This window comes from Mobula birostris, chromosome 8 (assembly GCF_030028105.1).
Source record: "Mobula birostris isolate sMobBir1 chromosome 8, sMobBir1.hap1, whole genome shotgun sequence".
NCBI lineage: Eukaryota > Metazoa > Chordata > Chondrichthyes > Myliobatiformes > Myliobatidae > Mobula > Mobula birostris.
The window spans coordinates 107,855,024-107,879,772 of record NC_092377.1 but is presented as its reverse complement, the minus strand read 5'-3'; the positions used below and the strand labels follow the sequence as shown (position 1 = coordinate 107,879,772).

General features: G+C 44.3%; 1 protein-coding gene across 3 annotated transcripts in view; it reads right to left on the bottom strand.

Annotated features, from left to right (window-relative positions):
* Positions 1-24,749, bottom strand: part of snx14 (sorting nexin 14) — a 172,275-nt gene that overhangs the window by 137,991 nt on the left and 9,535 nt on the right. For all 3 annotated transcript variants that reach the window (XM_072265914.1, XM_072265915.1, XM_072265916.1), the window contains exons 3-5: positions 11,723-11,796; positions 9,923-10,001; positions 722-765 (exon numbers count right to left, since the gene is read on the bottom strand). In XM_072265914.1, the coding sequence (XP_072122015.1) occupies positions 722-765; positions 9,923-10,001; positions 11,723-11,796 (197 nt within the window). The remainder of the gene's footprint in view (positions 1-721; positions 766-9,922; positions 10,002-11,722; positions 11,797-24,749) is intronic.

Genomic DNA, 24,749 nt, shown 5'->3' with positions numbered 1-24,749 from the left:
GACTGAGAGTGGGAAGGGGGATGGACAGGGGAATCATGTTTGGGAGAGGGGGAAGGTAGAGGAGAGGGAGCAGGAAGCACCAGAAAGACATCCTGTAATGATCAATAAACTGGTTGTTTGGAATCAAATGACCTCGTCTGGTGTCTCAAGGCTGGGCGTGTCTGCACCCATGTCACCCCCTGCCCCGGCACTCCTTCTCTACCACAAGTCCCACATCCCTCCTGCAACACCCCACCCTCACCATTCCCAGCATCCTATGCTCCTGCCAGATTTACTCTCCGCTCCATGTTGACAAGTACAGTACTGTGCAAGTGTCGGAGGTGCCGTAGCTATATACATGTGCCTAAAGCTTTTGCACAGTACTGTATTGCAAAAATGAACCATAACCAAAATTGAAAGCTTGATAGAATTTCAACCATTAAAATCAGAACCAGTTTATTCTCAAAAATCAAGCAAAATACAAATGAAATGGAAGTAGAAACTGCTGGAGATATCCAGCATATCAAACAATATCTGCAGAAAAATACAGCTGATTTTTCTGCTTGAAAATCTTGCATTGTAACTTCCATCTAATGACAAATCTTGAACTTGACTCCTTTTATCTCTTCCCACAGATGCTACCTGACTGGCAAAATACCTCCAGCATTTTCTATTTTTCTCTCAGATTTCCAGCACCTGCAACATTTTATCTTTAGATATTAAGAAGGGACCCAATTCTTACCTATACCAAGGATGCACAAAGTTTTCAATCACCAGCTCCAGAATCTGCAGAAGGTAAAGTTCTATGGTTAGTACAAAACCAATTTGTCTAGACACACATTTCCTCCTGCACCTCTCAAAAATGCTTTTGGTATGACTATAAACCTGACTAGCCTAATGTAAAAAGTATTTATTCACCCCCCCCCCCCACCAGTTCTTTATGAGAGGCTGGTGTCACTGGCAAATAAAATAAGTATGACCCACTTCGAATAGTGGTGAGCTAAAACATACCATCTATTGAGCAATGAAGGCACAGCAATGCATTTCCAACTCAAGACATTGTCCAATTAGGGAGCTCTTGAGATGACCAACCCATGTACCTAATGTCCTTGTCACTCACATATTTCAAAGGCATCTCTGAAGGAAACTTGACCAGTGACTGCAGTTATTTGTAGATGGCACTCATTGCAGTCTATATCTACACTGCCAGGTAGCCAGGATTCCCTTTGTTTACTTGAGACATTATATCACTTAATTGGGGCAAGAAGCTGTTACCAGACAGGTACTAATTAGTGTCAGTCATGCTCACTTGTGTGGCCATTGGATACAACACTGAATTTAGACAATAGACAATAGGTGCAGAAGTATACCATTCGGCACTTCCAGCCTGCACCGCCATTCTGAGATCATGGCTGATCATCTACTATCAATACCCGGTTCCTGCCTTGTCCTCATTACGCTTGGTTCCCCTATCCATAAGATACCTATCTAGCTCCTTCTTGAAAGCATCCAGAGAAATGGCCTCCACTGCCTTCTGAGGCAGCGCGTTCCACACCTCCACAACTCTCTGGGAGAAGAAGTTCCTCCTCAACTCTGTCCTAAATGACCTACCCCTTATTCTTAAACCATGCCCTCTGGTACTGGACAGTTTTTAAATAGTGTCAGTTGTATGTTTGTGTTCAAAACACAGTGACTTTTGTCACGGCTGGTTGGTGAGAAATGTGCAGTAGGACAATTCAGAACTGTTTTGCTCACTGTGGTTTCAAGCATTCAGGCTTGGAAATGCAAGAAACGCCTGGGAGTGAAAATGAAATGTTTCACTACTTCAAGTTAGGAACTACAAAAATTTTAAGATATTGGCAATCATCTTGAATGTAACAATCAAAATGAAGAATTGGAGGATGCAATTGTCAAAAACATTGTATGTAGGTAATCCATTACCGGCATCTATACTGATTTGTTCTTTACTTTCAATCAAAAGGACAATGCAACAAACACTGGATGAACTCCTCTATCGATGACTATGACTGGTAGTGTTCCAATTTGTACCAATCCATTTAAATACATAATTTATTACTCAATTTGTCTTTTTTCTTAGACCTTTTTTTAATTATTTCCACAAAACTTCGGCTAATTGGGGCAGCCCACTTAATTGACCCAAAACGTACAGGTCCCAATGCGTCCCAAATAGTGTTTGCTTGTGTGTTTGTGTTGGTGTGCACGCTGTATGTATATAAAGTCTGTCAAATTAAACTGTCTTCATAATAAAAATTATTTATACAAATAAACCATGCAATGCCTTTCATTCTTACATTCAGTCAATTCATTCCATAGTGTTCTATTATATTCCTTAAAACCAATAGGACTGTTGCAATTCACGTGGCCCCCTGGGGTAGCACCCTACTACGTGTAATTGAAGGACTTCCTCAACCAACCCACCCCTTTCCATGTCCAGTTGTGGAAGAACCCGTACAGTGGGCCTCCCCGACTGAACCACTGAGGTGGCGGCACCAAGCTTCAGTGCATGCCTCAGCACAGACTCCTGCAGCCTGCAATGTGCCAGATGGCAGTACTTTTTCCACGGACATCTCAATCTGCTGGGAGAACACCAGGTTTTGGGCAGAGCAAGGGGTGCTCTTCACAGAGTTGATGATCTGTCAGGAACACTTGATGTTCATCTGTGTGTGTGTTCCTGGGAACAGCCTGCAGATCGGAGTCCTCTGTCATGCAGTTGCTCAAGATAAACTGGACACAGGCCCTTGTATCTTTCTCCACACCACCTTCACAAACACACAGTATTCTCCACAGTCATTCCATTAGTGGAGCAAACTAATGTTCGGACAGGGCACTGATTTGTCCTGGACGTTATGTGGCTTCTCTGATGTTGGTGGAGCTTTGAGACTGAGGAGGGTATCAGGCTTCCTCTTGCTGCCACAGTATTTAGGGCAGACTCAGTTAGGTTACTAATGAATAGAGAATCCCCTCACCAATCCTCTCCAAATTGTGTTTCCCCAAGCTAAGTGTCAAGTGGTTAGAGTCTTCCACCGGGAATGGTTAACTGCAGGGCATTGACGTGATACTGACTCTTTACCAGCTTACTCCTGCCTACCTCATTTTCTGAAAAGTTGAGAACAAAACCAAACCTTTCATGAAAGCAACACACATAAAAGTTGCTGGTGAATGCAGCAGGCCAGGCAGCATCTCTAGAAAGAGGTGTAGTCGACGTTTCAGGCCGAGACCCTTCGTCAGGACTAACTGAAGGAACTGCCATCAGGTTGCATGAACATCGACTTCTCTAACTTCCGCTAACGCCCCACCTCCCCCTCGTACCCCATCTGTTACTTATTTTTATACACACATTCTTTCTCTCACTCTCCTTTTTCTCCCTCTGTCCCTCTGAATATAACCCTTGCCCATCCTCTGGGTCCCCCCCCCCTTGTCTTTCTTCCCGGACCTCCTGTCCCATGATCCTCTCGTATCCCTTTTGCCAATCACCTGTCCAGCTCTTGGCTCCATCCCTCCCCCTCCTGTCTTCTCCTATCATTTTGGATCTCCCCCTCCCCCTCCAACTTTCAAATCCCTTACTCACTCTTCCTTCAGTTAGTCCTGATGAAGGGTCTCGGCCTGAAACGTCGACTGCACCTCTTCCTAGAGATGCTGCCTGGCCTGCTGCATTCACCAGCAACTTTTATGTGTGTTGCTTGAATTTCCAGCATCTGCAGAATTCCTGTTGTTTGCCTTTCATGAAAGGTTGCTACAAGAGGGTTGACCAGTGATGAGGAAGCTGAAGCCAAGAAACTGGAGCAAAATCAAACTGCTGGAAGACTCAAAGTGCAAAATTCAAAGTAAATTTATTATCAAAAAGTATGTGTCATTAAGTATTACCCTGATATTCATTTTCTTGTAGGCATTCACTATAAATACAATATGTACAATAGAATCATTGAAAAACTGCAATGAACAATGGGCAAAAGACAACAAATTGTGCAAATACAACAAAGAAAATATGATAATGATAAATAAACAAGTCCTGAAAACAAGAGCTGTAGTGTCTTTGACAGTGAGTCCATAGATCAGTTCAGTGCTGGGGTGAGTGAAGTTATCCACCCTGGTTCAGGAGGCTGACAGCTGAGGGGTAATGACTGTCTCTGTACCTGGTGGTGTGGCTCCCGTACCTCCTGCCTAATGGCAGCAGCAAGAAGAAAGCATGGCCTGGATGGTGGGAGGGCTTTCCTGTGAACTCAGCAGGTCAGGCAGCAATCTGTGGAGGCAGAAAGTAAGACCTTGCACTTGGACCCAAGAGACCCCATGAAGAATTCCTGCAGTGATGTCCTGGGGCTGGCATAACTGACGCTCAACAAATCCCCTGTTGTGCTAGATGCACCCACAACCCGTGGAAAGCCAAGCTGAGCCACTGAGCCATCTTCCATAGTTAAATACTGTCTTGATGCTAAGAACAGCAGTGACGTGCAGTCAGAAAAGACAGCACCTGCTTATGAAAATGACTCTGAACTGTGTTGATTGTTTAATGGTTTACAATTTACAATGTACATTTTATACATGCAGTTTCTGGATGAGACAAAATTATGTAACTGCAACATTACCATATAAAAGCAATGCTAAAGCAGCTAGAGGCAGTGACCAAATTTGCATCTGATGCACATCCAGGGGTCAGCAATACCACCTTCCCTCCCTCCTTCCTTCAACTGCAATCAGATCACACCTATGCAGAGAAGATCCTGGATTAAAATGCCATCTTTATATATGCTGAGAAATCTTAGGAAAGAATAAAATCTACTTCTGCTTCGAGCATGACTACAAGTCACAGGCAGGCAGAACAAAAGGCCTGGTCTATTAAAATCTTGAAGTCTTGCAGATAACTTTGGATGTTATTCCTTTCTCTCACCCACTTTAAACCCTTGATAAGCTTTCATCAGTTCATGTGGCATTGCTCCATTGTCAAAAAATGAAATCAAATCATTTGAAAGAGGTGACATAGGGTCAGAAGTTGTTGAATCATTATGGATAGAGCTAAGGAACTGAAAGGGTAAAAAGACCCTGATGGCAACTGTTGACTGAGTCCCAAATAGTAGTGAGTAGCGGTCTACAAGTTACAACAGGAAATAGAAAATGCAGGAGAAAGGGGCAATGTTACAATAGTCATGGGAGATTTCAATATGCAAGTAAATTGGGAAAAATCAGGTTATTACTGGATTCCAAAAGGGGGAATTTCTAGAATGCCTACGAGGTAGCTTAATAGAGCAGCTCGTGGTTGAGACCATGAGGGAATCAGCTATTCTGAATTGGGTGCTGTGCAATGAACTAGAATTGATTAGACAGCTTAAGGTTGAAGAACCCTGCGGGACAGGTAATTATAATATGATCAAATTCACCCTGAAATTTGCGAAGAAGCTAAGAGTCAGATATCTCAGTATTACAGTGGAGTAAAGAGCATTACAGAGACATGAGGAAGGAGATGGCCAAAACTGAAGAGCAGCAATGACACAGATATATACACCCCAAGGAGGAACAAGTATTCTAAAGGTAAGATGATGCTACTGTGGCTAACAAAAGAAATCAAAGCTAACAAAAAGCCAAAGAGAGGGCATATGATAGAACAAAAATTAGTGAGAACTTGGAGGATTGGGAAGCTTTAAAAACCAACAGAGGTAACTAAAACATGTCATTAAGAAGGTAAAGATGAAATACAAAATCTAGCCAATAATATTAAATAGGATACCAAACGTTGCTTCAGAATCAGGGTGTAAAAGAGAGGCAAGAGTGAATATCAGACTGTGAAAAACGATGCTGGAGAGATAGTAATAGGGGACAAAGAAGTGGTGAACGAACTGAATAAGTATTTTGCATCAGTCTTCACTGTGGAAGACACTAGCAGTACGGTGCAAGTCCCTGGTGTCAGGGGTCATAGAAAAATAGAAAAACTACAGCACAATACAGGCCCTTCAGCCCATAATGCTGTACCGAACATGTATTTACCTTAGAAATTAGCTTGGGTTACCCATAGCCCTCTATTTTTCTTAGCTCCATGTACCTATCCAGGAGTCTCTTAAAAGACCCTATCGTATCCACCTCCACCACCATCGCCGGCAGCCCATTCCACGCACTCACCACTCTCTGCGTAAAAAACTTACCCCTGACATCTCCTCTGTACCTTCTTCCAAGCACCTTAACCCTGTGCCCTCTCGTGATAGCCATTTCAGCCATGGGGAAAAGCCTCTGACTATCCACACAAAAGTCATGAAATGTGTGAAGTTTCCATTACTAGAGAGAAGGTTCTTGGGTTCTGTAGGTAGATAAGTCACCTGGACCAGGTACCGTACACCCCAAAGTTCTGAAAGAGGTGGCTGAAGAGAAGGTGGAGGAATTAGTAATGAACTTTCAAGAATCACTAGATTGTGGAATGGTTCCAGATGACTGGAAAATTGCAAATGTCAATTCACTCTTCAAGAAGGGAGAGAGGCAGAAGAAAGGAAACTATAGGCCAGTTAGTCTGACTTTAGTGGTTGGGAAGAAATTGGAGTCTTTTATTAAGGATGTGGTTTTGGGGCACCTGGAGGCACGTGATAAAATAGGCCATAGACAGAATGGTTTCCTCAAGGGAAAATCTTGCCTGACAAATCTGACAGAATTTTTTGAAGCAGTAACAAACAGGATAGAAATAAGAGAATCTGTTGATGTTGTGTACGTGGATTTTCAGAAGCCTTTGACAAGGTGCCACACATGAGGCTGCCTGACAAGCTACAAGCCCATGGAACTGCAGGGAAGATTCTAGCATGGATAAAGCAGTGGCTGGATGGCAGAAGGCAAAGAGTGGGAATAAAGAGAGCCTTTTCTGGTTGGCTGCCAGTGACTAGTGGTGTTCCATAGGGGTCTGTGTTGGGACCGATTCTTTTTACGTTGCATGTCAATGATTTGGATGATGGAATTGATGGCTTTGTTGTGCAGTTTGTAGACAATATGAAGATCAGTGGAGGGGTAGGTAGTTTTGAGGGAGTACAGAGACTACAGAAGGACTTAAAGATAGTTTAGGAGGATAGGCAAAGAAGTGGCAGATAGAATACAGTGCTAGGAAGTGTATGTCCATGCACTTTGGTAGAACGAATGAAAGGGTTTATTATTTTCTACATGGAGAGGAAATACAAAAATCTGAAATACAAAGGGACTTGCGAGTCCTTGTGCAGGATTCCCTAAAGGTTAAATTGCAGGTTGCTTCTGTGTGAGGAAGGCAAATGCGATGCTGGCATTCATTTCAAGAGGACTAGAATTTAAAAGCAAGGATGTAATGTTGAGGCTTTATAAAGCACTGGTGAGGCCTCACTTACAGTATTGTGAGCAGTTTTGGGCCCCTTATCTTAGAAAGGATGTGCTGACACTGGAGAAGTTTCAAAGGAGGTTCACAAAAATGATTCCAGGATTGAATGGTTTGTCATATGAAGAGTGTTTAATGGCTCTGGGCCTGTATTCACTGGAATTCAGAAGAATAAGAGGTAACCTAATTGAAACCTATCGAATGGTGTAAGGCCTTGATAGAGAGGATGTGGAGAGGATGATTCCTATGGTAGGAGTGTATAAGACCAAAGAACACAGCCTCAGTATTGAGGGGCGTCCATTTAGAATGGCGATGAGGAGGAATTTCTTAACCAGAGAGTGGTGAACCTGTGGAATTCGTTGCATGGGCAGCTATGGAGGCCAGGTCTTTATGTATATTTAGGACAGAGGTCGATAAATTCTTGATCGGTCAGGGAATGAAGGGATGCGGGGTGAAAGGCAGAAAATTAAGGCTGAGGGAAAAAATGAATCAGCCATGATGAAATGGCAGAGTAGACAAATTTTGCTGCTATATCTTCTGGTCTTATGTGACTCCCAGGGAGGATTCAGTTGATCCGATGGATCCTGATTGAGAAGGATCCCTAGGATGTGTGACAGGGAAAGGCACAAATGTCCACATTGAGCTTCATCAACCAATGGCCAGAGTGGATGGAGCACTGTCAGATCAGCTGATGACTACCTTTGGGCTTTGCAGGAGTGATGGTTTGGAGGCTTGTGTAGAGCCAGGAAGCCGGGGAGGAGGGGGTCTGAAGGGCAGTACTGCTCTTTCAACAGGCAGGCTGATCCCTAATATAGCCATGAATTGATGACGAGTGGTGGGACAGGAATTGAGGTGAGGACGAGTTAATGAAAGTGGAAAGTACTGATGACGGTGAGGTGATTATGATTTGTTATTAAGCAGTTAATGCATGAATTTGTGAATTATTATAATCTAAACATAGACAAGATGTAATGTTTGTTAATATTAAAGTTAACAGCAAGTTAACATACACCATTCAAATTAAAACATTATTATGGCACAGATGTTTTAAGTATCGACTGAGTGATATGCCTCCCTTGTCACTTCCCCCCTCTGCCATTCCATAAAGACTGTGGCTGACTAACCTCCCACAGAATGCAATGTTGACTCTATCAAAGTTGACTCTATTCTGGAATCATGACATTTTAGATATCATAATTATGGATAAACCAAAATGAGAACCAGTCTTTAGGAAATAAAACACGTACACAAGTTAACTTCCAACTGATACTTTTGTAGCTGCTCAAACCTATAATGTGGGCATGGGACATAGTCTATCCCGTTGAAACTATACTGGGGAAAGACAACGTTGCCACTATTAGCACATTGTTAAAGGTGTCTCCCTACCACTTAATCCACAGTTCAGGACCCATCTGATTTGTCACCTAGCCATCTGTTTTAGTTACAATTTCACGGTACCGTCCCTCAACACTGAAACAAAAGGGGTATATTTTGGGTGTCTGGCCTTAGGAACATAGACCAGCATTGAATATTCAAAGTATTCTGGTGAACGCAGCAGGCCAGGCAGCATCTCTAGGAAGAGGTACAGTCGATGTTTCAGGCCGAGACCCTTCGTCAGGACAAAGGGTCCTGACGAAGGGTCTCGGCCTGAAACGTCGACTGTACCTCTTCCTAGAGATGCTGCCTGGCCTGCTGCGTTCACCAGCAACTTTGAAGTGTGTTGCTTGAATTTCCAGCATCTGCAGAATTCCTGTTGTTTGCGTTTTCAAAGTATTCTGCTAGTTGGAATGCGTTACCATTGAAAGTATATTGGTACATAAATTTACCCAACTATATTCAAAATGATAAAATTAAGTAGGTGATTATAGCAATTGAAACTGTAGTTATTCGTTTATCGTTATCATTGTGTTGAAGCTTAAAGAATTGTGGTAGGAGAGTGAGATTCTCTGAACTCTCCCTGTTGGAGGTTTGCTGTGCTAATGAAGACTTTGATATTTCCCAGTTACAGTTTCTGTGCAGCTCAGTTTTAGTCAGTCACAACAGACTCGATTCCTCACCTCACCTCTTGGGCTTCAATCATCTGTCAACTCTTATCCTACAGAATGTTTCAGCATTTGTTAACAACTTTGATGCCAACATGAGCAGTAACCACTGCAAAATTTCTGTATACATCAAGTGTAATCAAATTCAAAACCAGACAAAATGCTAACATTATCAAGAATAAAGCAAGTTCAAGTGTAATTGTCATACACCCATGCACACATACAGCCGAATGAAACAGCTCTGGGGCCAAGATGCAAAACACAGAACCACAACTCACTAATAATCACAGAAGCACATTATAGCAGAAAACATACAACTTCAAAAAAAGTAACAATAATCTAGCCCAAGTCCCTGAGTGTCATGGCCTGCAGACTGATGGCGCATGGGATGTTGTCCTGGAGACAGGTTTCTACACGAACGCAGCAGTTCCTCATCTCGCACCATGCAGACAATGTTTCAAGATGAAATTGTAACCAAAATAATAAAAGGAACTTGAGTATGTTTTCATAACGTAGTTATCTAAAAACCCAAACCATTCTGTTGAATGTAAACAAAGGTGAAACAACTTACTTCAGATAGAGATGCATCCACCTTTGAACTAATCGTCAAACCCAGCCAAGGCTGGTAGTTTTCCAACAACAGTGTGGCCCTGTTAAGAGAAAATACACATTTGAAAGTATCTTATCCACAAACATTTCTTGCAGCTTCTTTTTTGATAGAATTTGAAAAAGGTGACAGCAATGAAAAAGAAACTGAACAGTTCCAAACGATAATTTTTATGCCATGGGGAAATAAATGCAAATTCAGCATTACGACTGAAGTGTGCTGTTTAAAGTGCAATAGTTATGCACTTCATCCATGCCCTCAACAAAATCATAGAGAACAGCAAACCATAGCAACTCCCAAACTGGAGACACAATTCAATGAAGTGACTCTTACACCACAGCTACTAAATGATCTTGTTTTATTGACAATTTATCTGTCCTCTGTATGTTTCAATCTACGCAGTCTTTGCAGATACATAGTCTGTTGTAAACAGGAGCAGGCAAGGCAACTTTATTTGCAATTTTATAGTTAGCAGGGCTGAGTAAAATCCGTTGAAAGAACAACTACAATGATTTATATCAGTATGATTCTCCCCCACAGCCAGGTGCTGAACGCAGTGGCAGAAATATCTCCTCAGCTATTAACAACAGGAGGCACCTCCGTCAATCCAGAGAGCCTTTGTTGAAGCTGGAGACCAACCACAGCCTCAGCCCAGCACCAGATCACCAGCTGGCTTGTTTGCCATGGCATCTGACTGGGAACTGAAAGTTGATCTTGGCAAGCAATTAAAGATCCCTGGCTTCATGATGTCATCATCTCTGAGGCCTGACATGGTAATTCTGTCAGAAACCTCAAAGTAGGCAGTCAAGGTAGAACTGACAGTTCCTTAAGAAGACCGGAATAAGAAAGCCAAATACCAGCAGTGGTAAAGAAGTCCCACAGAGACAGGGGTGGACGGCACAATGCGAGCCTGAAGGTGGGATGTAGAGGATGCTGACTAAGTTGCATCCCATCTTGGTCAATGTCTCCCATCCACTACATAATGTACTGGGTGGGCACAGGAGTACATTCAGCCAGAGACTCATTCCACCGAGATGCAACACTGAGCGTCGTAGGAAGTCATTCCTGCCTGTGGCCATCAAACTTTACAACTCCTCCCTTGGAGGGTCAGACACCCTGTGCTGATAGGCTAGTCCTGGACTTATTTCATAATTTACTGGCATAATTTACATAGTACTATTTAACTATTTATGGTTCTATTACTATTTATTATTTATGGTGCAACTGTAATGAAAACCAATTTCCCCCTGGGATCAATAAAGTATGACTATGACTATTTTGTTGGGTGCTTGTCCTGCAAAACCTACTGTTTCTTTGTGATTATGGGGATGGCAAAGAAAAGAGCCATCAGGACCATCATAGAGGCTGCTGAGAGAGCTTCCAGATAGTTATGGATCAAGAGGTGTGACCCATGACCAGTGCTACTGGAACACAAGCCAGGGCTGATCAACCCTAGTCGGGTTGCCCTACGAGGGTGTCTGATGTTGAAAGGCTCGAAACACCCTAAGACCCCAGGTTACATCACTGATGATGCACATCTCAGCATCATAACTATTCAGCTTTTTCTTTCTTTGGATTACTCATTATTTTGCATTCAAACTACAGGCAATTTACCACCATTGCACATTTTCCCTCACCTCACTGGCTTTCTTCAAGTTGGACAAAGCAATACAAAATGAGGGCCCAATCTTCAGTTTGCACTCACAGCTTGTCTAGATTCATGTTTCACCTCAGGCAAAAGTCCTTCAGTCCCAATCAACTTACTTATGTCGTTTACACTTGACCTTCCCACAGACAGCACAACTGTGACCTTGAGGAAATAGTTCTTGTTGTTCCAGCTGTTACAAATACAAAAACAAAAGTAAAATTAGTGATCCTTGCTTGAAAGTTGAAACAGAAAATAGATGCACTTACCACTCCAATAATTAAAGGAGCAACAAGAGCCTAAAAGAACAAAGGCAGGAGTTTTGTAAATATACTGGACACGGGCATCACTGACAAAGTTATAATTTACTGTTCATTACTAATTGCCCACATTATGAATAACTGCAGTTCATGTGTTATAGGTGACCCACATTAGTGTCATGACTTGACTTGGAGGATTTTCCCCAATAACCATTACAGAACATTGATGACCTCAGTGACCTTGGGGCATACATTTACAGATCTGTAATGGTTAAGTCAGTAAAGAATTTCAAAGGTAGCACACAATCTTTGTGACTTGAAGGTGATATGTCTCATTGTACCTTCATGCACTATACAGGTTGAGAATTTCGAAGAGCTGTCATCTTATTGCATTTCATTTTCTCAGTGGCAGACACTGCAGCTACAGCAAGGAGGGAGTCATAGTCATACTTTATTGATCCCGGGGGAAATTGGTTTTCACTACAGTTGCACCATAAGTAACAAATAGTAATAGAATGATAAATAGTTAAATAGTAATATGTAAATTATGCCAGTACATTATGAAATAAGTCCAGGACCAGCCTATTGGCTCAGGGTGTCTGACCCTCCAAGGGAGGAGTTGTAAAGTTTGATGGCCACAGACAGGAATGACTTCCTATGACGCTCTGTGCTGCATCTCGGTGGAATGAGTCTCTGGCTGAATGTACTCCTGTGCCCAGCCAGTACATCATGTAGTGGATGGGAGACATTGACCAAGATGGCATGCAACTTAGACAGCATCCTCTTTTCAGACACCACCGTGAGAGAATCCAGTTCCATCCCCACAACATCACTGGCCTTACGAATGAGTTTGTTGATTCTGTTGGTGTCTGCTACCCTCAGCCTGCTGCCCCAGCATACAACAGCAAACATGATAGCACTGGCCACCACAGACTCGTAGAACATCCTCAGCATCGTCCAGCAGATGTTAAAAGACCTCAATCTCCTCAGGAAATAGGGAGAAATGGAAATGACCTCCTTTACAGCTCTGACCCTTCTTGTAGACAGCCTCAGTGTTCTTTGACCAGTCCAGTTTATTGTCAATTCGTATCCCCAGGTATTTGTAATCCTCCACCATGTCCACACTGACCCCCTGGATGGAAACAGGGGTCACCGGTGCCTTAGCTCTCCTCAGGTCTACCACCAGCTCCTTAGTCCTTTTCACATTAAGCTGCAGATAATTCTGCTCACACCATGTGACGAAGTTTCCTACCATAGCCCAGTACTCAACCTCATCTCCCTTACTGATGCATCCAACTATGGCAGAGCCATCCAAAAACTTCTGAAGATGACAAGACTCTGTGCAGTAGTTGAAGTCTGAGGTGTAAAGGGTGAAGAGAAAGGGAGACAAGACAGTCCCCTGTGGAGCCCCAGTGCTGCTGATCACTCTGTCGGACACACACTGTTGCCAGCACACGTACTGTGGTCTGCCAGTCAGGTAATCAAGAATCCATGATACCAGGGAAGCATCCACCTGCATCGCTGTCAGCTTCTCCCCCAGCAGAGCAGGGCGGATGGTGTTGAACGCACTGGAGAAGTCAAAAAACACGACCCTCACAGTGCTTGCTGGCTTGTCCAGGTGGGCGTAGACACGGTTCAGCAGGTACACGATGGCATCCTCAACTCCTAGTCAGGGCCGGTAGGCGAACTGGAGGGTATCTAAGTGTGGCCTGACCATAGGCTGGAGCAGCTCCAGAACAAGTCTCTCCAGGGTCTTCATGATGTGGGAGGTCAGTGCCACAGAGGCACATTGTATATCGTGGCTGAGAAGCAGATCAAGGGACAGCTCTGCCCTGGTTGGTGTAGTTTCTTTAATGGTTGCGATTACATCTATCCAGGCAAGCAGACAGCATTCTCTCTCATTGCTGATCTGTGTCGTGTGCAGGTTAGGGATTGTTCAGGAATTGTGACATTTTGAATTGCATATTTATTATACACCATAATGACTGGTGTCATTATACACCAATCATTAAAAGTGGGCATGCAGGTACAGCAGGCGGTGAAAAAGGCGAATGGTATGCTGGCATTCATAGCAAGAGGATTCGAGTACAGGAGCAGGGAGGTACTACTGCAGTTGTACAAGGCCTTGGTGAGACCACACCTGGAGTATTGTGTGCAGTTTTGGTCCCCTAATCTGAGGAAAGACATCCTTGCCACAGGGGGAGTACAAAGAAGTTTCACCAGATTGATTCCTGGGATGGCAGGACTTTCATATGATGAAAGACTGGATGAACTAGGCTTATACTCGTTGGAATTTAGAAGATTGAGGGGGAATCTGATTGAAACGTATAAAATCCTAAAGGGATTGGACAGGCTAGATGCAGGAAGACTGTTCCCGATGTTGGGGAAGTCCAGAACGAGGGGTCACAGTTTGAGGATAATTTTAGGACCGAGATCAGGAAAAACTTCTTCACACAGAGAGTGGTGAATCTGTGGAATTCTCTGCCACAGAAAACAGTTGAGGCCAGTTCATTGGCTATATTTAAGAGGGAGTTAGATATGGCCCTTGTGGCTAAAGGGATCAGGGGGTATGGAGGGAAGGCTGGTACAGGGTTCTGAGTTGGATGATCAGCCATGATCATACTGAATGGCGGTGCAGGCTCGAAGGGCTGAATGGCCTACTCCTGCACCTATTTTCTATGTTTCTATATTTATGGATGCACTAAAATGAGAACCAGTCTTCAGAAAATAAAAGCTGTGCACAGACCTCATTCTCTCTGGGTAGCCTCCAATCTAACAGCACGAACATAGACTTATCCGACTTCTGGTCATTTATTCCCCTCTCCCTTCTCTCATCTTCATTTCCCCACTCTGGTCACCTCTTCGCCTCACCTGTCCATCACCTCCCTTGCTGCCCCTCCTCCCATGAAACACTCTCCTCTCCTATCAGATCCCTCTTTCTCCTCACCTGTCTATCACCTCCCCTGCTGCCCCTCCTCCCATGAAACACTCTCCTCTCCTATCAGATTCCTCTTTCTCCTCACCTGTCCATCACCTCCCCTGCTGCCTCTCCTCCCATGATACACTCTCCTCTCCTATCAGATTCCTCTTTCTCCTCACCTGTCCATCACCTCCCCGGTGTCTCTCCTCCCATGATACACTCTCCTCTCCTATCAGATTCCTCTTTCTCCTCACCTGTCCATCACCTCCCCTGCTGCCCCTCCTCCCATGAAACACTCTCCTCTCCTATCAGATTCCTCTTTCTCCTCACCTGTCCATCACCCCCCTTGGTGCCCTTCCTCCCATGAAACACTCTCCTCTCCTATCAGATTCCTCTTTCTCCTCACCTGTCCATCACCTCCCCTGCTGCCTCTCCTCCCATGATACACTCTCCTCTCCTATCAGATTCCTCTTTCTCCTCACCTGTCCATCACCTCCCCGGTGTCTCTCCTCCCATGATACACTCTCCTCTCCTATCAGATTCCTCTTTCTCCTCACCTGTCCATCACCTCCCCTGCTGCCCCTCCTCCCATGAAGCACTCTCCTCTCCTATCAGATTCCTCTTTCTCCTCACCTGTCCATCACCTCCCCTGCTGCCCCTCCTCCCATGATACACTCTCCTCTCCTATCAGATTCCTCTTTCTCCTCACCTGTCCATCACCTCCCCTGCTGCCCCTCCTCCCATGATACACTCTCCTCTCCTATCAGATTCCTCTTTCTCCTCACCTGTCCATCACCTCCCCTGCTGCCCCTCCTCCCATGAAACACTCTCCTCTCCTATCAGATCCCTCTTTCTCCTCACCTGTCTATCACCTCCCTTGGTGCCCTTCCTCCCATGAAACACTCTCCTCTCCTATCAGATTCCTCTTTCTCCTCACCTGTCCATCACCTCCCCTGCTGCCCCTCCTCCCATGAAACACTCTCCTCTCCTATCAGATTCCTCTTTCTCCTCACCTGTCCATCACCTCCCCGGTGTCTCTCCTCCCATGATACACTCTCCTCTCCTATCAGATTCCTCTTTCTCCTCACCTGTCCATCATCTCCCCTGCTGCCCCTCCTCCCATGATACACTCTCCTCTCCTATCAGATTCCTCTTTCTCCAGCCCTTTGCCTTTTCCACCAATCACCTTCCAGCTTCTTTCTTCATCTATCCTCCCCACAAACCTGGCTTCACCTATCACCTTCCAGCATATCCTCCTCCCCATCTCCCCACCTTCCTTTGCAACGCTGATGATAGGTCTCTGTCCAAAACGTCAACTGCTTATTCATTTCCATTGATACTGCCTGACCTGCTGAGTTCCTCCAGCATTTTGTGTGTGTGTGTGTGTGTGTGTGTGTGTTGCCCTGGATTTGCAGCATCTGCAGAATCTCGTGTTCAGAAATTAACTACCAACTGATAACTTTGTGGCTAATGAAACCAATGTGGGTCAATGTGATTCTGTCCCACTGGAAGTACCTAGAAAAAGACGACAGATGAATGTTGCTGCTGTTACAAGTCAAGTCAAGTCAAGTTTATTGTCATTTCGACCATAAGCTGCTGGTACAGTACACAGTAAAAACTAAACAACATTCCTCCAGGACCATGGTGCTACATGAAACAACACAAAACTACACTAGACTATGTGAGACAACACAAGGCTACACTAGACTACGTAAAACATCATAAAAACTGCACTAGACTACAGACCCACACAGGACTACATAAAGTGCACAAAACAGTGCAGGGCAGTACAATAATCAATAAACAAGACAATAGGCACAGTAGAGGACAATTTACAATAAAATAATAAATGATGTAGATGTCAGTCTAGTCTCTTGAGTATTGAGGAGCCTGGTGGCTTGGGGGAAGAAACTGTTGCACAGTCTGGTCGTGAGAGCCCGAATGCTTCGGTACCTTTTACCAGATGGCAGGAGGGAGAAGAGTTTGTATGAGGGGTGCGTGGGGTCCTTCACAATGCTGTTAGCTTTGCGGATGCAGCGTGTGGTGTAAATGTCTGTATTAGCACATTTGTTAAAGGTGTATCCCTGCCACTTAATGAACAATTCAGGACAGGTCTCTTTTGTCACATTCTGGCTAGTTGTATATTCATTGCATCATCCTACAACACTGTGGCAAAAGGGTATTTGGAGTTTGTAGCACGCAGAGGCTTTCTGCACAGCATCAATATTGAATATTCAAAGGGGCCCTACTTTACTACTATTATAAATATGTAACTTTGTACATTTAGCAACATGTTAAAGTTAAGTAGGCAATTATAGCATTTAAAACTGTACTCTTAACCTTATGCTAAACAATATATGTATATTATATACAATCTTGAGCTGCATCATCTTGCAGACACCCACAAAACAAAGAAAGACAAAAGAATACTTAAAAAAAACATGCAATAAAGAACAAACATCCATGTGCAAAGGAGGATAAATTGTGAAAATCATTTTAAAAAGAAAAAAAAATACAGAGAATGTGAGCTGCAGTAGTCTCAAACGTGAGTCTTCAAGCTGCGAAGCCAGGTCAGCGCTGAGGCGAGGGAAGCCAGTCCAGAAGGCCGGTGGTTACAGGGCAACAATTGCTCTTGAACTTGGCTGCATGGGAGCCGAGACTCCTGTACCTCCCATCTGATAGTAGTGATGAGAAGAGGGGTCAAACGCAAGCAGATGGTACGGGCTCAGGTGGGGGATCTCGGCTGGCATGGACAATAACATCTGGTTGTTTTCCATTCCCGGGCTTTGATGATTTAATTGGTGTGGAGTAATTGAGGGGAACACTGGTTCGTTTTCCATTTTAATCTGGCCTTAAGTTTGCCCCGGTGATGGCCGATCATCATGTTCAAAAGAGTCAAGTTCACCAAATCCTTCAAGAGATTGTAAAATCTTTTGGATTCTCTCAAGACTACGACTTCTAGAGTTCCCAGTTAGCTTCCACATGGCTTAGTTTTAGTTAGTTACAACATTTGCGGGCTCACTCAGGATATGATCATAAGTCATACGAGCAGAATTAGGCCATTCAGCCCATCAAATCTGCCCTGTCATTACATCATAGCTGATCTATTATCCCTCTCAACTCCATTCTCCTGCCTTCTCTCCGTAACCTTTAGCACCCTGGCTAATCAAGAAGTAGGTGTCCAATCTAAGAAGGTGGGTAGCATCCCACGCTCATACTTGTTCTGGTCAATGACCACGGATCAAAGAACACAGTGGAGAGCTGAACTGGTAGATGTCAAAGTGTGTGCACGTGTGCAACAGACCAGTTATCAGGCAGTGTATCTACTTTCCATGCTGTCCTCACCCATATCTCCTCCATTTCCCTCAGCCCAACCCCTATTTTCCTGTCGCCATAATAGGGATAGAGTTCCCTTTGTTCTTTCCTACCACCCCATGAGCATCTGCATCCAGCACATAATTCTCTATAACTTCCACCATTTTCAACAGGATCCTATCACTAAACCAATCTTTACTTACCACCTCCATTCTCCGCTTTCGGCAGGGATCACTCTCTCCATGATCCCCTTGTCCCTTCTCACCGATCTCCCTCCTGGCACTTATCCCTGCAAGCTGAACAAGCGTTACACATTCCCATTTACCTCATCCTTCACCACCGTTCTGGGCTCCAAACAATCCACCTGCGAGTCTGTCATCTACTGTATCCAGTGTTCCCAGTCTAGAGTACTATAGACAACCTAGCTAAATACATGTGTCTAAAAGACTTTTGCACAGTACTGTACAAATGAGAGACTGCTCAGTACTGTAGATTGAGAGACTGCTTCGTCAAGCATCTTCACTTTGTCTGCCCCAATAGTGGGATTTCCCAGTCGTCAACCATTTTAATTCTACTTCCCATTCCCATTCGGACAAACGTTGGCTCATACTGCCACAAGGAGGCCACTCTCAGGCTAGAGGAGCAACACCTCATATTCCATCTGGGCAGCCTCCCACCTGATGGCTTGAACATAGATATCTCCAACTTCCAGTAATTTCTCTCCCCTCCGCTTCTCTCTTTATCAGGGGCAGCGCTAAGGTGGTGCTAGATGGTGCTATAGCCCCAGCAGAAATTACAATAGCGCCACCAAGAAATTAACTGAAATTTCACATACAAATTGCATTTGCTTTGCTTCCTCTGTACAGTTTTGAATACAGCTTGTTTCTCCAGTTGATCTAGTGAAACAGCGGCCCCAATTACCATAGCACCCACGCAGCAATAAAGTTATAAACTGTCAGATCCACTCTACACTTCTGCTTATTCGTTCATTGCCAATGTCTTGCCGTTACTGTCCTCAGATCAGTTAAGTTGATCTAAGATCACTTAAGGTGGTGATGTCACTCACTCTCACTCACGCGAGAGGTTGATAGTATACATCCAGGTGCAGATCCATGGTCTCGCAAGACGTGCATGCGCACACACACACACACACACACACACACACACACACACACAGTGCTTTTACAAGCTAGCGTGGGCCTGGCACGTGCATTATTTTGGCGGCGTGAAAAATGGATGGATTTTTAGTGAGAAAGCAACCTCATCCAGAGGAATCAGTGGTGTCTCAGCCTGAGCCTGGCTTAATTGAAAGTGACATGCAGAAAGAAGTAAGTGGGGATGAGGACGACAGCAGTTCATCGAAGGAGTGTGAGGGCGAAATAGAGGAACAAGAAATGGAGCGGGATTCGGAAGAGAACGTGGATGAAGCTGCTCTTGGTGCTAGTGGGAATACTGTTAGCGATGTTAGCCAGCAGCTTGAGGAGGGACCCCGTCGGCCAGCATTGTAAAAGTACCCTTCGCTGCTCGCAACAGTTTGGCAATCAGCAAAGGAGTTTTATTCATGGCTGTTTTGACTGACTGGAATATTCGATCACGAAAGATACTACGTTCTGCTTCACATGCAGGCATTTCCTGTGTGGAGGACATGGGTTCCATTCTGAGTCTACCTTCACTGTCACTGGTTACCGCAACTGGCGGAAAGCTCAGCTTTCAAAACCCACCATGTAAGTGCAGCTCAGAAGTTTGCAATGGAGGCATGGGCCGAATTCAGATTGAGAAAATAAGACGGTTCAAGATTGGGAAATATGCTTGACAAAGGACATGCAAAGATTGTCCAAGAAAATCGTGAGTATTTGAGAGCAGTGGTTGAGTCTCTAGCAAGGACAGACAGTGAATGACACAGTAGAATTTCTAGCTCTAATGAGACCCTACCACGATGCATTTATAGATTTATACAAACTAATCTGCATATCACTGACTCTACCTGTGACGTCTGCCTCATGCAAACGGAGTTTCACTTGCCTCAGACACCTCACAAACTACCTAAGGAATAGCAGCGGCGATGCTCGGAACAGCAACTTGGTCCTGTTGGCCATAAACAGCTGGAAGACCAAAGCACCTGACATCCAGAAAATCATTGATGCTTTCGCCACCAATCACAACAACAGACGGATTGAGCTTCTCTGAAAACATCAATGGTGAGTGCCAGTTGTTTTTTTTTAAATTTGGGCCAAGACTAATGCTGATTATTATTATTATTATTTTGTGGTGGATACCCCATAGTCCTTATGTTTCCTGCAAATCCTAAACTATTACATTTACTGCTATTAAGCCTACTAGTTTTGCTTAGACTTGCAAGTGATGATTCTGTTGATTTTTGTTTTAAATTCAATAGCCGAATTAATTGAGGTATTGCATGGTCAGAGTACGATTTGTCCAACTCCTGGTAAAGTCTTGCATCTGTTGTTCGCCTTATTTGACTTTAATAACTGTGTATCTTTTGGCATTGTCTGTCTATGTAATGTGAATAGCAGTGGACATTGTGGGTTAGTGTTGTGTTTTTCAGTTGAAAGGCATGCATCTGACGCTGAATGCGGGGTTGGTGTGTGATTCACGTTGTGCGCTGTAGGTCGGATGCTCTGTTGGTTTGTTTGTTTATGCTCTGTGTAGCCCGGGTTGTCTCCGATGCTGTTGACACTGTCACAGTTCACTTCTATATTAGATGTCTCAATTGCTGTTGCTTGTGAATCAACAGAAGCATTTATAGTAGGCACATAATGCTTGAAACTGACCTTTTAACGCCACGCATCTAGCCTTGTGAATACCTATTACCATATAGTGCATCCCTCAGCACCATCACTGAATCATTCAGCCCCACTGTAGCACCAGCAACAAAAAATCTCTGGTGCTGCCACTGCTCTTTTTTCCATTCCAGCTCTCCTCTTACCCGTTCTCTTCTCCTCACCTCCCTCTGGTATCACTCCTCCTTCCCTTTCACCACGGTTCACTCTCCAATCAGATTCCTCCCTTTTCAGCTTTACTTTTTCTAACCAGCTTCTCATTTCAACCCCCTCCTACACCCGCCCACCGTTGTGGATAATACGGGAATCCGTGTCGAGATATCAGAGGATAATACGGGAATCTGTGAGGAGATGTCGGAAGATAATACGGGAATCCGTGTGGAGATGTCAGAGGATAATACGGGAATCCGTGTGGAGATATCGGAGGATAATACAGGAATCCGTGTGGAGATATCAGAGGATAATAAGGGAATTCGTATGGAGATATTTGAGGGAGAAGGTATACCCAGGCATATCAGTTGGAATGTCACTGATTGAGGTCAGACAAGGACAGCTTGAGAATCCTGATGACCCCAGCCAGCCCTCGACACCGATTACAACCATTCATAGACCTGTGACCCTGGGGTGAAGCAGAGCATAGTCTCTGAGCTGCCTAACTTAAAGCCATGTGTGGGTACACAGAATTCTGACATAATAAATTACTGAAATCCATCAGAGGCACTCAAAGGTCAGATACAGTGGCATACAAAAGCTTGGGCACCCAGAGGGAGAGAAGATGGTCCTCCTACAGCTAGGTGACAAAATCATGGTTGGGGGTAGGCGGGGGGGGTGCCTGAAAAGGCAGGGTTCTCTCCCAGGTGGACAGGACCACAGATGGTTCTCCTGACAAATGACACCTGTGTTTGTGTATGGACACAGTGAGTCAGTCAGTGGAAGCACTGGACTCAGGTTAATGGTATGACTCACTTTCTTGTTGCCCTTACAGGCAGAACAAGGGATGAAGTCTACGTCGTAACTAATAGTCTGCATGCGCCATTCGTGCATGCAGCTTGTTACAGCCGTTCCGATTAGTTTTCTTACTTTTTTCTACTTACTTTTTTTTAACTTTCGTTATTTGTTTTTTTTTCCACGGTAACACGTTGAAGCTGCACCCTCTCCAACATGCTGGTGGAGAGTGTTTTATTTGGGTTTTTAGCGCTGGAAATAGTCTCATTCGCGGGGCAGCAGTATGGTCGAATTGTTTATTCCAGGGTATTGCGCTTATGCCGGCCGGTTTAGCGAGCAGAGCGGCGGACACCCCTGCTGAAATCTGGAGGAAAACACACAGAGGATGCAGAGGAGGATCACAAAGGCGAGGAAAGAGGACCGGGTCGAGACAACAGAGACTTATGGAGAAGAGGAGTTCGGACTTATGGAGAAGAGGAGTTCGGTGGGTAATAAAATGGACGAGTTCACGGCGCTAGCCAGGAGTCAGAGCACATTTCGGGAGAGTAGTGTTATGTGCTTTACTGAAACGTAGCTGCACGAGGACAAAACCGACCAAAAGTTTTCCATGGAGGGCTTCCAGACCGTTCGGGCTGACCGGAAGTGCACTGAGAGCGGTAAGCGTAAAGGAGTTGGGGGCTTGCTGTTCTAGTTAACAATGGATGGTGCAATCCTGGTCATATTACGATCGAGGAACGTGTTTGTAGCCCGGATATTGAACTTTTTGCTATTGAACTCCAGCCATATTCCACTGTGATACAACACTGGGCGTCATGGGAGGTTGTTCCTGCCTGTGGCGATCGAACTTTGCAGCTCCTCCCATGGAGGGTCAGACACCCCGAGCCAATAGGCTGGTCCTGGACTTATTTCCATCCGACATAGTTTGTATATTGTTGTTTGATTGATTGTGGCTTTTGTATTGCTATATTTATGCTCTATTCTTGGTTGGTGCAGCTGTAACAAAACCCAATTTCCCTCGGGATCAATAAAGTATGTCTATAAAGTGTGTCTACCTATCTAACAATGTCATTACTGAGAATATAAGTGATGAGCACCAGCCTTCTGCTCCACCTCTGACCACTCCTGATGGAAGGAATGAAAGGAACGGAAACACAAATGCAGAAGACATCGAGAGAGTGCATCAGGAAACCATGAATGAAATGTTAAAGTATCACGATAACTGTATTTTGTAATGAAGGCTGGTTCCAGAGGTCAGGTGATTAGTTATATAGATCAGAATAGAAAGATATTGGGAAAATAAATGGAAAGGGATCTGAGTTTTGGCAGAAATATCAGGTTCCACAACCTTGATGGCAAGGCAGACGAAGCCAAGAGGGAGAGTTGAAAAACTGCAGAGCGATTGAAGGCAGTCACTGCATTCTGGATGACACTGAACACAAATAAACTAACCCCTTTCCGGGAGAGGGGTGTTGACATTGAGAAGAGGTCCTTTCAGCCATTCAAACAGAGAGAGACCACCCCAAACCCTCCTATAGATCAATCAGCGAGACGAAAAGACTTGTCAGAATATTCTGACAATCTGTCATGGCATGGAATACAAACTTTTGCCTGTGAACCTGAAACAACATTAACTTGCTGATGCCCCCTGCCCACAGAGTAACTAAAGTCAGCCATGTCTCATGCGATCAAATGCCTGTCACATTTTATTGTTGTCTCTAGTCTTACAGTTTGGAATAACACAATGTAGATATAAATTCACATAGGGACATGTTAGCAAGTAATTGGGGAGGGGATAGAACACTACAACAGATTCTTCGGCCCATCTAGTCTATGCCAAACCATTAATCTGTTTAATCCTATCAACATGCACCTGGACCATAGCCCTCCATACCCCTCCCATCCACGTACTTATCTAAATGTCTCCTAAATGCTGAAATTGAGCCTGCGTCTATTGCTTGCACTGGCAGCTCATTCGACATTTTCACCTCCCTGAATGAAGAACCCCTTCATGTTTCACTGAAACATTTCTTCTTTCAGCTCTAACCCATGACCTCCAGTTGTGGTCTCACCCAACCAACCTCAGTGGAAAATGCCTGCATGCATTTACCCCATCTATACCCTTCATAATTTCATGTACCTCTTTCAAATTTCCCCTCAGTCTTCTACACTCCAGGGAATAAAGTCCAAACCTATTCAACTTATCTCTACGACTCAGGTCCTCAAGTCCCTGCAACATTCTTGTAAATTTTCTCTACACGCTTTCAATCTTGTTTACACATTTCCTGTAGGTAGGTGACCAAAAAAGCACACAATACTCCATATTAGACCTCAGCAATGTCTTATACAACTTCAACATAACAAGATAACTCCTGTCCGCAATACTTTGATTTACGAAGGCCAACGTGCCAAAAGCTTTCTTTACAACCCTTTCAACCTGTGACACCACTTTCAAGGAATTTTGGATCTCTATTCCCAGATCTATTTGTTCTACCATTCTCTTCAGTGCCTTCCTGCTCACTGTGTAAGACCTACCCTGGTTGGTCCTCCCAATATCATCTGCCAATTTTCAGCGCATTTTTCCAGCTGGTCCAGATCCAGCAGCAAACTTCAATAGACTTCTTCCCTGTCTACTACAGCCCCAATCTTGGTGTCATCTGCAAATCTGCTGATCCAATCAATCACACTATCATCGAGATCACTGATATAGATTTCTAACAGCAACAGACCTAGCACTGATCCCTCCGGCACTCCACTAATCACAGGCCTCCGGTCAGAGAGACAACCATCTACAATCATTCTCTGTCTTGTCCCGCAAAGCCAATTTCTAAACCAATTTACTATCTCATCCTGAATATCAAGCAACAAACCCTTCTTGACCAACCTCCCATGCGGGACCTTGTCAAAG